This window comes from Pelodiscus sinensis, chromosome 13 (genome assembly GCF_049634645.1).
Source record: "Pelodiscus sinensis isolate JC-2024 chromosome 13, ASM4963464v1, whole genome shotgun sequence".
NCBI lineage: Eukaryota > Metazoa > Chordata > Testudines > Trionychidae > Pelodiscus > Pelodiscus sinensis.
Genome location: NC_134723.1, coordinates 1,126,719 through 1,142,736, shown reverse-complemented (window position 1 = coordinate 1,142,736; position 16,018 = coordinate 1,126,719). Strand labels below are relative to the sequence as shown.

Here is a 16,018-nt window from a genome sequence, read left to right as displayed (position 1 = left end):
ACCTTACAGTGGGGGAGGCCTAGGTGGGATACTAGGAAAAACTATTTCCCTAGGCGGGTGGGGAAGCCCTGGGAGGGGTTCCCTAGGGAGGTGGTGGAATCTCCATCCCTGGAGGTTTTTAAGTCCTGGCTTGACACAGCCCTGGCTGGGATGGTTGAGTTGGGCTGGTCCTGCCTTGGGCAGGGGGTTGACTCGATGGCTCCTGAGGTCTCTGTCTGCCCTGTGATTCAAGGATTCTAAGGGATGGGCTGCAAGTGCTCTGGAGGGAGGGTCAAAATTCAAAATGATCTGGAGAAATGGTCGGAGGTGAGTAAGATGAAGTTGAATAAGGACACATGCAAAGTGCTCCCCTTAGGAGGGAACGCTCCGTGTCACACACAGAATGGGAAGCGACTGTCTAGGAGGAGTCCTGCAGAAAGGGATCTAGGGGTCAGAGTGGACCACAAGCTAAATATGAATCAACAGCGTGACACTGTTGCAAAAAAAGCAAACGCCATTTTGGGATTTATTAACAGGAGTGTTGTGAGCAACACACAAGAAGTCATTCTTCCGCTCTGCTCTGCTCTGCTCTGCTCTGCTCTGCGCTGGTCAGGCCTCAGTTGGGGTCTTGTGTCCAGTTCTGGGCCCCACATTTCAAGAAAGATGTGGAGAAATTGGAGAAGGTCCAGAGAAGAGCAATGAGAATGATTACAGGTCTAGAGAACATGAGCTAGGAGGGAAGACTGAAAGAACTGGGCTTGTTGAGTTTGGAGAGGAGAAGACTGGGGGTATGTCTACACTACCCCGCTAGTTCGAACTAGCGGGGTAATGTATGCATACCGCACTTGCTAATGAAGCCCGGGATTTGAATTTCCCGGGCTTCATTAGCATAAGCGGGGAGCCGCCATTTTTAAATCCCCGCTGCTTCGAACCCCGTGTAGCGCGGCTACACGGGGCTCGAACTAGGTAGTTCGGACTAGGGTGCCTATTCCGAACTACCGGTACACCTCGTTTCACGAGGAGTACCGGTAGTTCGGAATAGGACCCTAGTCCGAACTACCTAGTTCGAGCCCCGTGTAGCCGCGCTACATGGGGTTCGAAGCAGCGGGGATTTAAAAATGGCGGCTCCCCGCTTATGCTAATGAAGCCCGGGAAATTCAAATCCCGGGCTTCATTAGCAAGTGCGGTATGCATACATTACCCCGCTAGTTCGAACTAGCGGGGTAGTGTAGACATACCCTGAGAGGGGACAGGAGAGCGGGTTTCAAGTATTTAAAAGGCTGTTGCAAGGAAGAGGGAGAAAAATTGTTCTCCTTGGCCTCTGAGGATAGAACAAGAAGCGAGGGGTTTAAACTGCAGCAAGGGAGGTTGAGGTTGGACATTAGGAAAAAGTTCCTGCCTGTCAGGGGGGTTAAACACTGGGATCAGTTGCCAGGGGAGGTTGTGGGATCTCGGTTACTGCAGAGATTTCAGAGCAGGTTGGACAGACGCCTGCCAGGGATGGTCTAGATGGGGCTTGGTCCTGCCGCGAGGGCCGGGACTGGACTCGATGACTCTCGAGGTCTCTTCCGGTTCTCGTGCTCTATGATTCTAATTGGTGCCGTTCGGTGAAGGTCGGTGGAGCTGCCCATTTAGAATTAAGGAACGAATGGCTGTTTGTCTTGCTGGGGGGAGACGCACACACCTGCGCACCTCTCCACCTGCCATTAGTCCAGCCATGGCACGACCCTCGCCAGCGGCCCCCCCGACTTGCCAGCAGCTCGGGCGCTCGCCCCGGGCCTGCAGGTTCCCAGCCTGGGACGGAAGACTGGGCGTTTCCGAGGCCCCCCAGTGCCCCCCAGTGGTCTTGTACAAAAGTGTATTCTTCTGGCAGTTCGGCTGCCCCGCACGCCCAGGGGCCCAGCTCCTCCTAGACATTCAGGGGCCCGGCTCCCACTGACACATGGGGTCTGGGTACAGCCTGAAGCACGGAGCCAGCTGAGCCGCTGGGGAGAACGCTGAGCCTGCCAGCTGTGGGGAGATGCTAGGGTCACGTTTGCTCGTGCAACGTGACGGCTTCCCCCTCGTGCGTGTGACTGCAGCCTCCAGCAGCCTGCTCTCACCGGAGTTCCACGAGACGCTGGGCCTCTCGTGTCGAGCTGGAGGGAGAAGCTGCTGGAAACAGAGCTCTTCAGCCTCACTGCGCCGAGAGCAGAGCCCCTTGTGCCTGCGCCAGGCACGGACCCAGCGTGCCTAACGCCCTGCCTGCTGCCCAGCCTGCCTGCCCGGGAGGGGGGGGCATTGCAAAGGCAGCCGCAGACACGCTGAGGGATTCCCTAGACTCCCCAGGGTGGGAATCCTCGGTTCAGCCCCTGGCAAACTCCGGGCTCGGGATGGGTGGCGGGTCACGAGTCTGTCAGACCAGCCACGGCTGGGCTCACCGGAAAACAGGGTCATTCCCAAGCCGTTGGTTCGGTGCCGAGTATCCCACATGGGAATTCAGAGCGGCTCATGCCACCTGCCTGCACTGGGGTGCGTAGCCTCGGTGGCTGCGCTGGAGGAACGGGCGCCACGGGACGCGTTTGGCATAACGCAGCTTTGGGTTGTGCAAATGCAGACGCCAGTCGGCACCGAGCCGGGTGGCATCACAGGAGGCAGGAGAGGGCTGGAGTCCCAGGGCCACGTAACCCCGAGGTGCCTGCCCTGAGCCCAGGGCTCCATGTCTCCGTCCGGAACAGGCCGAGCCTGGGAGAACTGGGTTCCGAGGAGCCTGGCGGGACTCCCAGCGACTCCTCGCTGCCTCTCCCCAGGAGGGCTGAGCCATTCGCCACAAGAGTGCCGAGGGGCCCTGGGCGCTCATGCCGACTAGGACCCGGCTTTCACCACCGCGGCACGCCGGTGCTAGGCTGCGAGCGGCGGTGAAACAGCCCGTCTTCACTGACGTGGGCAAGGAGTGTCCATTGATGGCGTAGGTACCACGGATGGCCCATGTGCCCACTCAACATGCGCCAAGGACCCTGGCTCGTGTCACGTAGGCAGCCCCGTAATGGGGGACGTGGCCAGGCCTTCCAGCGTGCTGCTGCACTCTGCTCTGGGAGCCAGCCACGTGCAGCACCCCCTGGCTGGCAAACCTGGCCAGTGCCACCCTCCTCGCTTCCATGCTGGCTCCCCCTTCGGAGGCTGGCAGGGTGGGCGCAGGGGCATCGGGAGCAGGAGTCCTGAAGCCTGGTGCCTCCCAGGAAGCGCCCACTTGCTGGAGGACTTGCTGCCTTCCCGCCGCGCACCAGCCACGCCTCTGTCCTTGCAGGCCACGCAGTTCAACATGGAGCACTTCTCCGGCATGCACAACTGGTACGCCTGCTCCCACGCTCGGCCCACCTTCTGCAACGTGTGCCGCGAGGCCCTGTCGGGGGTCACCTCCCACGGCCTCTCCTGCGAAGGTACCAGCCAGGGCGGGGCTGGGGGGATTGCTGGCCACGGGGGCTGCTTACCAAGCCGGGGTGCGGACTAGGACGGGAGGCAGGGAGGGGTTGGGGTGAGAGGCAGAGCTAGAAGGGAGAGGGCCGGGCCAGGGTCTGTCGCCCAGGGGCCTGTCTCTGTGGTGCTAGCGCGTGACCCCTACTGTTTGCAGCCACTGGCAGCTGGGCAAGGCGCTGGCCGGCGGGCTGTGCCGGGACAGAGGCTGGGCCCTGCTAGGTGCTGGCTGTGGGCTCGGCTCCGCGGCAGGCGAGGGGTGGGCGCGGGGTCAGGCCCGGGGACCAGGCATTGGAGGACGGGAAGCGTGGCCAGGGGAGCCCACTCGGCTGGCTTCTCCCTCCCGCCCTCCTAGTCTGCAAGTTCAAAGCCCACAAGCGCTGTGCGGTGAGAGCCACCAACAACTGCAAGTGGACCACGCTGGCCTCCATAGGAAGCGACATCATTGAGGATGAAGATGGGGTAAGCACGTCCCTCTCTCCCCGCCCCCCCAGGAAGGGCACTGCCCTCCTCGCCCTCACTGGCCAGCCACCGGACCAGCCAGCCCCCTAAGCCAGGGCGCCAAAGACAGCTGTGGGCTCAGCGGGCCGGCTTCTTATGTGGCTGCCAATCAGGAGTCACACCCCGGAGTCAGTGTCCTGTGTCCAGATGGGACCACATGTCCAGATGTGGCCGTGTGTCTAGACATGGGCTCCGTGTCTAGACGTGGCCCCCTGTCTAGACATGGCCGTGTGTCCAGATGTGTCCCCCGTCCAGATGTGGCCGTGTGTCCAGATGTGGCCGTGTGTCCAGACATGGCCCCCTGTCCAGATGTGGCCGTGTGTCCAGACATGGCCCCCTGTCCAGATGTGGCCGTGTGTCCAGACATGGCCCCCTGTCCAAACGTGGCCGTGTCTCCAGACATGGCCCCCTGTCCAGATGTGGCCATGTGTCCAGACATGGCCCCTGTCCAGACGTGACCGTGTGTTCGGAGCTTTGGGGTGACTTGCCCCAGGCCCCGCAGGGCAGCGGGAGAGCTGAGAACAGGCTGCCAGCCAGGTAACTGGCCTGTGTCGCTGCTCTCCCCAGGTAGCCATGCCCCACCAGTGGCTGGAGGGCAACCTGCCGGTGAGTGCTAGGTGTGCCGTGTGCGACCGGACCTGCGGCAGCGTCCGGCGGCTGCAGGACTGGAGGTGCCTCTGGTGCAAGGCCATCGTAAGACCCCACCTTCCAACCCCTTCCCCGCTCTCTGCTCGCCCCTGCGCCTGCCTGCGGCTGTGGGCGCAGAGACGTAGCCCTGTGTGCACCAGGGCTCGCTCCCGCCCGCCTGGCCGCCGGCTCAGCCTTCTCCTGCTCTGCCTGCTCTAGGTGCACAGCGCCTGCAAGGAGTTCTTTGGGAGGAAGTGCCCCCTGGGGCAGTACAAGGTCTCCATCATCCCGCCCACCGCCCTGAACAGCATCGACTCGGACGGTGAGTGCTGGAGCCGGCTCTTCCCTGGGCTGCATGGAGTGTGCCCAGTGGCTGAAGGGCAATGGCAGCTGAGTGTTAGGGCGGCTGATTGGCAGAGCGCCCTCAGCGGCAGCCTGTGTCTGGTGGTGGGGCACATCCACACGTGCCTCTGTGCACAGAACAACATTTATTCTGCATCGCTGGTTAACCAGCGCCCGGCCCGGCCGGAGCAGCTCCCCGCTGCAGCGTGATGGGAGCGGCTGGTTAACCGGCGCCCGGCCCGGCCGGAGCAGCTCCCCGCTGCGGCGTGATGGGAGCGGCTGGTTAACCGGTGCCCAGCCCGGCCGGAGCAGCTCCCCGCTGCGGCGTGATGGGAGCGGCTGGTTAACCGGCGCCCGGCCCGGCCGGAGCAGCTCCCCGCTGCAACGTGATGGGAGCGGCTGGTTAACCAGCGCCCGGCTCGGCCGGAGCAGCTCCCCGCTGCAGCGTGATGGGAGCGGCTGGTTAACCGGCGCTCAGCCTGGCTGGAGCAGCTCCCCGCTGCAGCGTGATGGGAGCGGCTGGTTAACCAGCGCCCGGCCCGGCCGGAGCAGCTCCCCGCTGCGACGTGATGGGAGCAGCTGGTTAACCGGCGCCCGGCCGGCCGGAGCAGCTCCCCGCTGCGGCGTGATGCAGCCGGCTGGTTAACCGGCGCCCGGCCCGGCTGGAGCAGCTCCCCGCTGCGGCATGATGGGAGCGGCTGGTTAACCGGCGCCCGGCCTGGCTGGAGCAGCTCCCCGCTGCAGCGTGATGGGAGCGGCTGGTTAACCGGCGCCCGGCCCGGCCGGAGCAGCTCCCCGCTGTGACGTGATGGGAGCGGCTGGTTAACCTGCGCCCAGCCCGGCCAGAGCAGCTCCCCGCTGCGGCATGATGGGAGCGGCTGGTTAACCAGCGCCCGGCTCGGCCGGAGCAGCTCCCCGCTGCGGCGTGATTTAGCCGGCTGGTTAACCGGCGCCCGGCTCGGCTGGAGCAGCTCTCCGCTGCGGCGTGATGCAGCCGGCTGGTTAACTGGTGCCCGGCTCGGCCAGAGCAGCTCCCCGCTGCGGCATGATGCAGCCGGCTGGTTAACCAGTGCCCGGCCCGGCCGGAGCAGCTCCCCGCTGCGGCGTGATGCAGCCGGCTGGTTAACCGTATAGTTTTCCAGAAAACATTTCAACCAGGAGTTAACAGCCCTATGCAGGGTTCTTCTTCCTCCCCAGCCCTAGCTGCCCGAGACGGCAGGGGTTGGTCTCCTTTCGGGGCCTCCCAGCTGGTTTCATTTCTCCTCTGCCCTCTTGTTTTCTGCCTGGCGCTGCCCCTCTCTCCCCTACAAGCTGGTTTTCCACGAGACACACCCTCCCTTCCCCCTCCCTAGGCTGCCTCCCCGCCCTGCCCCTCTGCCGCCGCTCGGACCCCTGGCTGGGCCGTGTCAAACCAACTGAGGAGAGTTGGAAGTATTTCAAAGGGACGTTGTTAAGGGCCCAAAAGCAAACAATTCCGCTGTGTAGGAAAGATAGAAAATATGGCAAAAGACCAGCTTGGCTTAACAAGGAGATCTTGCATGATCTCAAAATAAAAAAGGAGTCGTATAAAAAATGGAAACTAGGACAAATAACAAAGGATGAATATAGGCAAGCAACACGGGAATGCAGGGGCAAGATTAGAAAGGCAAAGGCACAAAATGAGATCAAACTAGCTACAGGCATAAAGGGAAACAAGAAGACCTTTTATAAATACATTAAAAGCAAGAGGAAGACCAAGGACAGGGTAGGCCCACTGCTTAGCGAGGAGGGAGAAGCAGTAATAGGGAACTTGGAAATGGTGGAGATGCTCAATGACTTCTTTGTTTCGGTCTTCACCGAGAAGTCTGGAGGTGTGCCTAACGTAGTGAATACAAGCAGAGAGAGGGTAAGTTTAGAAGATAGGATACACAAAGAACAAGTTAAAAATCACTTAGGAAAGTTAGATGTCAGCAAGTCACCAGGTCCTGATGAAATGCATCCCAGGATACTCAAGGAGCTGATAGAGGAGGTATCTGAGCCTTTAGCTATGATCTTTGAAAAATCATGGCAGACAGGGGAGATTCCAGAAGACTGGAAAAGGGCAAATATTGTGCCCATCTATAAAAAGGGGAATAAGAACAACCCAGGAAACTATAGACCGGTCAGTTTAACGTCTGTCCCAGGGAAGATAATGGAGCAGGTAATTAAGGAAATCATATGCAAACACTTGGAAGGTAATAAAGTGATAGGGAATAGCCAGCATGGGTTTGTGAAGAACAAGTCATGCCAAACTAATCTGATAGCTTTCTTTGATAAGATAACGAGCCTTGTGGATAAGGGAGAAGCGGTGGATGTCATATACCTAGACTTTAGTAAGGCATTTGATACGGTCTCGCATGATATTCTTATTGATAAACTAGGCAAATATAACTTAGATAGGGCCACGATAAGGTGGGTGCATAATTGGCTGGATAACCGTAGTCAGAGAGTTGTTGTTAACGGTTCTAAATCCTGCTGGAAAGGGATAACAAGTGGAGTTCCTCAAGGGTCTGTTTTGGGACCCGTACTGTTCAATATCTTCATCAATGATGTAGATATTGGGATAGAGAGTACGCTTATTAAGTTTGCAGATGATACCAAACTGGGTGGGGTTGCAACTTCTTTGGAGGATAGGGACATAATTCAAAATGACCTTAGCAAGTTAGAGAAATGGTCAGAGGTAAACAGGATGAGGTTTAATAAAGAGAAATGCAAAGTGCTCCACTTAGGAAGGAACAATCAGTTCCATACATACAAGATGGGAAGCGACTGTCTAGGAAGGAGCATGGCGGAAAGGGATCTAGGGGTCATAGTGGACCACAAGTTGAATATGAGTCAACAGTGTGATGCTGTTGCAAAAAAAGCAAATATGATTCTAGGTTGTATCAACAGGTGTGTTGTAAGCAAAACTCGTGAGGTCATTCTGCCGCTCTACTCTGCACTAGTTAGGCCTCAGCTGGAGTACTGTGTCCAGTTCTGGGCGCCACATTTCAAGAAAGATGTGGAGAAATTGGAAAAGGTACAGAGAAGAGCGACAAGAATGATTAAAGGTCTAGAGAACATGACCTATGAAGCCAGGCTTCATGAACTGGGCTTGTTTAGTTTGGAAAAAAGAAGATTAAGGGGGGACATGATAGCGGTTTTCAAATATCTAAAAGGGTGTCACAAGGAGGAAGGAGAAAATTTGTTCCTCTTGGTTTCTGAGGACAGGACAAGGAGTAATGGGCTTAAAGTGCAGCAGGGGAGGTTTAGATTGGACATTAGGAAAAAATTCCTAACTGTCAGGGTGGTCAAATATTGGAATAAATTGCCAAGGGAGGTGGTGGAATCTCCCTCTCTGGAGATATTTAAGAGCAGGTTAGATAGACATCTGTCAGGGATGGTGTAGACGGAGCTTGGTCCTGCCTTGAGGGCGGGGGGCTGGACTCGATGACCTCTCGAGGTCCCTTCCAGTCCTATTATTCTATGATTCTATGAAACCAACCCGCCAGGCTGCCTCCCCGTCCTGCCCCGCCGCTGCCGCTCGGACCCCTGGCCGGGCCATGTCAAACCAACCTGCCAGGCTGCCTCCCCGCCCCGCCGCCGCCGCCGCTCGGACCCCTGGCCGGGCTGTGTCAAACCAACCCGCCGGGCTGCAGGCAGCGCCTCACCGGAGCACTCGGCTTTTCCCCAGGCTTCTGGAAGGCCACCTGCCCCTCGTCCTGCTCCAGCCCCCTGCTGGCCTTCGTCAACTCCAAGAGCGGCGACAACCAGGGCGTGAAATTCCTGCGCAAATTCAAGCAGTTCCTAAACCCAGCGCAAGTGTTCGACCTCATGAACGGGGGCCCTCACCTTGGGTAAGTGACAGCCCCCCCACCGCCCATCCCCCTCCCTGTGCCCCCGCCACCCATCCCCCTCCCCGCTGCCCATCCCCCTCCCTGCACCCCCGTCTGCGCCCCCTGCCACCTATCCCCCTTCCTGCGCCCCCACCGCCCTTCCCCCCACTCCTTCGCCTTCGGCACCCCCTGCCGCCCATCCCCCTCCCTATGCCTGGGGCGCCCCCTGCTGTCCAGTTCCCTCCCTGCACTCGCGCCCACAGCGCCCCCTGCCACCTGGCCTCATTGCCAGGCTTGCGCCCGCAGCTCCGGACCTCGCACCCCGCGAGATTCGTGTCCCTTCCCTCCCTCCGTTCCTTGCGCCCGCCGGGGGTGGGGAAAGGGGGAAGCTGCTCAGCCCCTCGAGATGTGACTTCACGTGCCCAGCCGGTGCCCCCCGGATGCCCCCGGAGCTGGGCGGGACTCAGAGATGGGCCCAGCAGCCCCCCCTGCCCTGTCAGGGGCTGCACTGTGGCCCCAGCTCTGAGCTAGGAGGCCAGGCAGGCCGGCGACCCAGCGACGCACCTGCAGCTGAGCCAGGCCAGCGGTGGATCTGGGAGAGGGACTGCCCTCGGCGGGGGGTGGGGGGAGGGAGGGGCCTTCCGGGGGGGCGGCTGGGCAGGTGTCCCTGACTCCTCGCTGCGCCCGCCAGCCTGCGGCTCTTCCAGAAGTTCTCCACCTTCCGCATCCTGGTCTGCGGGGGGGACGGCAGCGTGGGCTGGGTCCTGTCCGAAATCGATGCCCTGGGGCTGCACAAGCAGGTGAGGAGCAGTCTGCCTGACGGTCCGACTGTCTGTCTGTCTGTCTGTCTGCCTGACGGTCCAACTGCCTGTCTGTCTGTCTGCCTGACGGTCCGACTGTCTGTCTGCCTGACGGTCCAACCGCCTGTCTGTCTGTCTGCCTGACGGTCCGACTGCCTGTCTGCCTGATGGTCCAACCGCCTGTCTGTCTGTCTGCCTGACGGTCCGACCGTCTGTCTGTCTGTCTGCCTGACGGTCCGACCGTCTGTCTGTCTGTCTGCCTGACGGTCCGACTGTCTGTCTGTCTGTCTGCCTGACGGTCCGACCGTCTGCCTGTCTGTCTGCCCGACGGTCTGACTGCCTGTCTGTCTGCCTGATGGTCTGCTAGTTGGTCTGTCAGTTGGCCTGTCTGTCTGCCGGTCTGTCAGTCAGTCTGTCTGTTGGTCTGTTTGTCTGACTGTCTGTCTGTCAGTCGGCTGTCCCCCCTCGGTATTTCTGAGGGCTGCCACTGCCCCACAGCCCCTGTGCCTTGGCAGCAGTGGAAAGCTTGGTGTGTCCATGGCCCGCGGGCGTGTGCTAAGCCCTGCCAGCCAGGAGCTGCTTTCCCAGGACCGGTGCACAGTGGCACGATGGGGCGGGTCAGGGCTCGCCATGTGTCCCCAGGGCTGGACATGTGGGTGCCAGGGTCTGGGCAGGAGCCTACAGCGTGGGCCAGCTGTGCCCATGGCCAGCACCCCCCAGGCACCTGCTTCCCAGCACCACCGGGCTCCTGCCTGTGCCCCCCCCCCCGAGGCTCTCGGTGCTCACCCTTCTTTGCCTGCCGGGCAGTGCCAGCTGGGCGTCCTGCCGCTGGGGACGGGCAACGACCTGGCGCGGGTGCTGGGCTGGGGCAGTCTCTGTGACGACGACACTCAGCTGCTGCAGGTGCTGGAGAAGCTGGAGCGGGCAAGCACCAAGATGCTGGACAGGTGAGCAGGGCCACGGCTGGGCAGGGCCACGGCTGGGCAGGGCTGGGCTGGGTAGGGCCATGGCTGGGCTGGGCTGGGCTGGGTAGGGCCATGGCTGGGTAGGGCTGGGCTGGGTAGGGCCATGGCTGGGCAGGGCTGGGCTGGGTAGGGCCATGGCTGGGCAGGGCTGGGCTGGGCAGGGCTGGGCTGGGTAGGGCTGGGCTGGGTAGGGCCATGGCTGGGCAGGGCTGGGCTGGGCAGGGCTGGGCTGGGTAGGGCTGGGCTGGGTAGAGCCATGGCTGGGCAGGGCTGGGCTGGGCAGGGCTGGGCTGGGCAGGGCTGGGCTGGGTAGGGCCATGGCTGGGCTGGGCTGGGCTGGGTAGGGCCATGGCTGGGCTGGGCTGGGCCCTCTCATTCCTGCCCGAGCCTTGTCTCTCGGGATCCTCACTCCAGGCTCGTTGGATCCTGGTTTGTCTGGGCTGTCAGTCCCAAGGGCCGATCTGCCCCCTCCCAGACACCCGGCCTGGGACAGGCCAGACAAGAGCCACCTCCCCTGCCCACTGCCATGCTTGGCTTTACCCAACCCCCCTCTGCCTCCTGTGGGGAGGGCCCATGTCCCAACCGATCCCTGGCCCGGTGCCCGTCCCCGTCCCGACCGATCCCTGGCCTGGTGCCCGTCCCCGTCCCGACCGATCCCTGGCCCGGTGCCTCTCCCCGTCCTGACCGATCCCTGGCCCGGTGCCCATCCCCGTCCCGACTGATCCCTGGCCCGGTGCCTCTCCCCGTCCCGACCGATCCCTGGCCCGGTGCCTCTCCCCGTCCCGACCGATCCCTGGCCCGGTGCCCGTCCCCGTCCCGACCGATCCCTGGCCTGGTGCCCGTCCCCGTCCCGACCGATCCCTGGCCTGGTGCCCGTCCCCGTCCCGACCGATCCCTGGCCTGGTGCCCATCCCCGTCCCGACCGATCCCTGGCCCGGTGCCTCTCCCCGTCCCGACCGATCCCTGGCCTGGTGCCCATCCCCGTCCCGACCGATCCCTGGCCCGGTGCCTCTCCCCGTCCCGACCGATCCCTGGCCTGGTGCCCGTCCCCGACCCGACCGATCCCTGGCCTGGTGCCCGTCCCCGTCCCGACCGATCCCTGGCCTGGTGCCCGTCCCCGTCCCGACCGATCCCTGCCCTGGTGCCCGTCCCCGTCCCGACCGATCCCTGGCCTGGTGCCCGTCCCCGTCCCGACCGATCCCTGGCCTGGTGCCTGTCCCCGTCCCGACCGATCCCTGGCCTGGTGCCCGTCCCCGTCCCGACCGATCCCTGGCCTGGTGCCCGTCCCCGTCCCGACCGATCCCTGGCCTGGTGCCCGTCCCCGTCCCGACCGATCCCTGGCCTGGTGCCTGTCCCCGTCCCGACCGATCCCTGGCCTGGTGCCCGTCCCCGTCCCGACTGATCCCTGGCCTGGTGCCCGTCCCCGTCCCGACCGATCCCTGCCCTGGTGCCCGTCCCCGTCCCGACCGATCCCTGGCCTGGTGCCCGTCCCCGTCCCGACCGATCCCTGGCCTGGTGCCCGTCCCCGTCCCGACCGATCCCTGGCCTGGTGCCCGTCCCCGTCCCGACTGATCCCTGGCCTGGTGCCTGTCCCCGTCCCGACCGATCCCTGGCCTGGTGCCTGTCCCCGTCCCCGTCCCGACCGATCCCTGACCCGGTGCTGGCAGAGGCTGGCCCTGGCACCAAGCGCCCGTCTTTGCCCCCAGGTGGAGCGTCCTGACCTACGAGGCGCCCAAGGCCTCGTCCCCACCCGCCAGAGAGGAGGAGAATGGGGACTCCTGCGTGCAGGTGCAGTGCTCGTGGCCTGGCCGGCGCGGGGCTGGGCCTGGAGCCGCAGCTCCTCTGCTCAGACCCAGCCCAGGGGCCGGGAGGGGGAGGCTGCAGCACTGGAAGCTTCAGGGAGACCAGGAGTCCTGCCCGGTGAAACGAGTTCAGCCGTGCTCAGCCTGCTGCCCCAGCGTCAGGTTCCCGCCTCGGGGAGGGGCCGATGAACTGGAGAAGCCGGTAACACAAGTTTGTGGGCAGGGTGCTGGCTGCCTGGCATGGAAGCTGAAAGGGCCTGGTGGGATGTCCAGGAGCCTGCCACTGCTTCTGGGTGGTCAGGCTCTCTCTGGGCCAAGAGGCAGTGTGCCCTAGCAGGTAGAGCACTGCACTGACAGTCTGCAGACCTGAGTTCTGTTCCTGGCTCTGGCTGCGTGATGGGCCCTGTGCTGTGCCTCAGTTTCCCTCCCCTTCTGGGCTCTGTAGCTCTTCAGACAGGCTGGTGCTGGCGTCTGTGCAGCGCTGAGCTTAGGTGCGGATTCCCAAGGGTTTGCAGTCACACACCAGGGCATGTGGACAGTGCACTGGCTGACCTGCAGCCTGGCCCCGCTCAGCCCCACCAAGCATGCAGCTGCCCCCTTTGGCGGTCCAGCACCCCATTGCAAAGGAGCTGGTCTTCGATGGAGTGGCAGCTTCCAGGTGTCCCCAGGCAATCAGAGTGAAGCAGGATGGAGAAACTGAGGCACACAATGAGCTGGGGATAGAGCCTGCCCTGCCCCCCCCCCCCAAGCACTGTGGGCAACCTCCCCCCAGTTCAGTGGGCAACCTCCCCCCAGTTCAGGGGCTTGCTCTGGCGTGGCTGGCACAGGAGGGCCCCAGGAGCACGGCCGCAGCATCTCAGGAAACGCCTCGTGTCACACAGGTCCAGATCTCGCACTACGCTGACTCCGTGGCCTTCCACCTGGCCAAGATCCTGGAATCCGACAAGCATTCGGTCGTCATTTCCTCGGCAAAGTAAGTGGGCGCCAGCCAGCGAGGGCCCCACTCGGAGCAGTGGGCAGGCCGGGAGCGGCAGGGGTCTGACGCACCGCCCGGGTGCCCCCGCCCCAGAGCTGTGAGCACAGCTGGGGGGCCAAGGGGGCTCTGTGGGCAGTGCCAGTGCGGCTCTGGAACGGGGCAGGTCCCTGGGAGTGAGGGGCAGGGAGCGTGGACGGAGGTGCACGGGCTGCAGGCTGGGCCGAGGGGAGCAGGGCATCGCGGCCAGCCCGGCTCAGCTGCATTCGCTCAGCAAGGGGCTGTGCCAGGCTCCTGGCCCCGGGCTCTCCCCCCACAAGGCTGCAGGTGGCGCCTCCCTCAGGCGCCGGAGAGCGCCCTCTGCTGGTAACGGAGGAGCAGCACCGCGGGCGGCGGGCGGGTCACAGGGCTCTGCCCACGGATGCTGCTGTCCCCGGCAGGTTCCTGTGCGGCACGGTGAACGACTTCGTCACCGAGGTCGGCAAGGCCTACGAGAGGGCCACGGAGAACAAGCAGGAGGCCGACGCCATGGCCCGGAAGGTACGTCCTGGGCAGGCGGAGCGCATTGCCGACAGCTGCACTCCCTGGCGTGCACCCTGGGTTTGCAGTGCAGGCCAGCCCGGCCCGGGCCTCTGCAGCCAGGGAGGGTGCCCTGTGGCTGGGCCCCTGCCTGCCAGTAGGGGGCGGAGCTGTGCCAGTAGCGCCCGGCCGGGGAGGGGCAGAGGGGGCGGAGCTGTGCCAGTAGCACCCGGCCGGGGAGGGGCAGAGGGGGCGGAGCTGTGCCAGTAGGACCCGGCCGGGGAGGGGCAGAGGGGGCGGAGCTGTGCCAGTAGCACCCGGCCGAGGAGGGGCAGAGGGGGCGGAGCTGTGCCAGTAGCACCCGGCCAGGGAGGGGCAGAGGGGGCGGAGCTGTGCCAGTAGCGCCCGGCCGGGGAGGGGCAGAGGGGGCGGAGCTGTGCCAGTAGCACCCGGCCGAGGAGGGGCAGAGGGGGCGGAGCTGTGCCAGTAGCACCCGGCCAGGGAGGGGCAGAGGGGGCGGAGCTGTGCCAGTAGCACCCAGCCGGGGAGGGGCAGAGGGGGCGGAGCTGTGCCAGTAGCGCTGGGCTGGGGAGGGGCAGAGGGGGCGGAGCTGTGCCAGTAGCGCCCGGCCGGGGAGGGGCAGAGGGGGCGGAGCTGTGCCAGTAGCACCCGGCCAGGGAGGGGCAGAGGGGGCGGAGCTGTGCCAGTAGCACCCGGCCAAGGGGGGGGGAGCTGGGGGGGAGCTGTGCCAGTAGTGCCCGGCCAAGGGGGGGGGCAGAGGGGGCGGAGCTGTGCCAGTAGCACCCGGCCAGGGAGGGGCAGAGGGGGCGGAGCTGTGCCAGTAGGACCCGGCCGGGGAGGGGCAGAGGGGGCGGAGCTGTGCCAGTAGCGCCCGGCCGGGGAGGGGCAGAGGGGGCGGAGCTGTGCCAGTAGCACCCGGCCAGGGAGGGGCAGAGGGGGCGGAGCTGTGCCAGTAGCACCCGGCCAAGGGGGGGGGAGCTGGGGGGGAGCTGTGCCAGTAGTGCCCGGCCAAGGGGGGGGGAGCTGGGGGGGAGCTGTGCCAGTAGTGCCCGGCCAAGGGGGGGGAGCTGTGCCAGTAGCACCCGGCCAAGGGGGGGAGCTGGGGGGGAGCTGTGCCAGTAGTGCCCGGCCAAGGGGGGGGGAGCTGTGCCAGTAGCGCCCGGCCAGGGAGGAGGGAGGGGGCGGAGCCGTGCCAGTAGTGCCTGGCCAAGGGGGCGGAGCCGTGCCAGTAGCGCCCGGCCAGGGAGGAGGGAGGGGGCGGAGCCGTGCCAGTAGCGCCCGGCCAGGGAGGAGGGAGGGGGCGGAGCCGTGCCAGTAGCGCCTGGCCAAGGGGGCGGAGCCGTGCGAGTAGCGCCCGGCCAGGGAGGAGGGAGGGGGCGGAGCCGTGCCAGTAGCGCCTGGCCAAGGGGGCGGAGCCGTGCCAGTAGCGCCCGGCCGTGACGCGCGCCCGTTGCAGTGCGCGATGCTGAACGAGAAGCTGGACTCGCTGGTGCGGGAGCTGAACGAGGAGTCGCAGGCCGTGCTCGGCCCCGAGGGCAAGGAGAGCAGCTTCCACCTCAGCCCTGTGCCCCGGATCTTCAAATCCAAGGAGCAGCTCATGCTGAGAGCCAACAGCCTGAAGAAGGCGCTGCGGCAGATCATCGAGCAGGCAGAGAAAGGTGGGAGCGCGGGGGCGGTAGGGTCGGGGGAGCCAGACCCAGGCCGCCTCGGCCGCCTCCAGCCAGGGGCTGTACGGAGCCTGGTTTTGAGCAATTCGCCCTCAGCGGTGCCCAGACCCGGCCCGGCACACACGGGCATTCCTGCTGCCTTGGGGGCTGCCGGGGCGGGCAGGAGCTGAAGGAGAGCAGGGCCCCCAGCCTGCACAGAAGAGGCCAGGCCTGGCATGTGAAGGGGACCCTTCCCAAACAGGCCACACACCCGTCGCGCCGAGCGCTCCAGCTCCAATCCGGCCGGCAGGAACCTCACGAGCAAACCCCTCGGACACCCCAGGTCTCCCTACGCCACAGTCAGCCCCGGGCCTAACACAGGAGGGTTCTAGAACCCAGCTCACCTCCCCCAACGGGTCCTCCCGGTCCCAAAGAACCAGCCCAGATCCCCGGTCAGTTCACACTCTGGATCTCACCCGCGAGAGCTCGCCGGGCCAGTCCTGTAGAATCTACCGCCGAAAGGCTCATTAACAAGAGAAAGGAAAGGGGGCGAGTGA

General features: G+C 64.2%; 1 protein-coding gene across 6 annotated transcripts in view; it reads left to right on the top strand.

Annotated features, from left to right (window-relative positions):
• The window catches only part of DGKK (diacylglycerol kinase kappa), an 86,798-nt gene that overhangs the window by 38,619 nt on the left and 32,161 nt on the right, over nt 1-16,018 (top strand). For all 6 annotated transcript variants that reach the window (XM_075896544.1, XM_075896543.1, XM_075896545.1 and 3 more), the window contains 11 exons: nt 3,266-3,398; nt 3,788-3,894; nt 4,501-4,626; nt 4,780-4,882; nt 8,594-8,756; nt 9,427-9,535; nt 10,343-10,482; nt 12,207-12,288; nt 13,184-13,275; nt 13,716-13,815; nt 15,272-15,473. In XM_075896544.1, the coding sequence (XP_075752659.1) occupies nt 3,266-3,398; nt 3,788-3,894; nt 4,501-4,626; nt 4,780-4,882; nt 8,594-8,756; nt 9,427-9,535; nt 10,343-10,482; nt 12,207-12,288; nt 13,184-13,275; nt 13,716-13,815; nt 15,272-15,473 (1,357 nt within the window). The remainder of the gene's footprint in view (nt 1-3,265; nt 3,399-3,787; nt 3,895-4,500; nt 4,627-4,779; nt 4,883-8,593; nt 8,757-9,426; nt 9,536-10,342; nt 10,483-12,206; nt 12,289-13,183; nt 13,276-13,715; nt 13,816-15,271; nt 15,474-16,018) is intronic.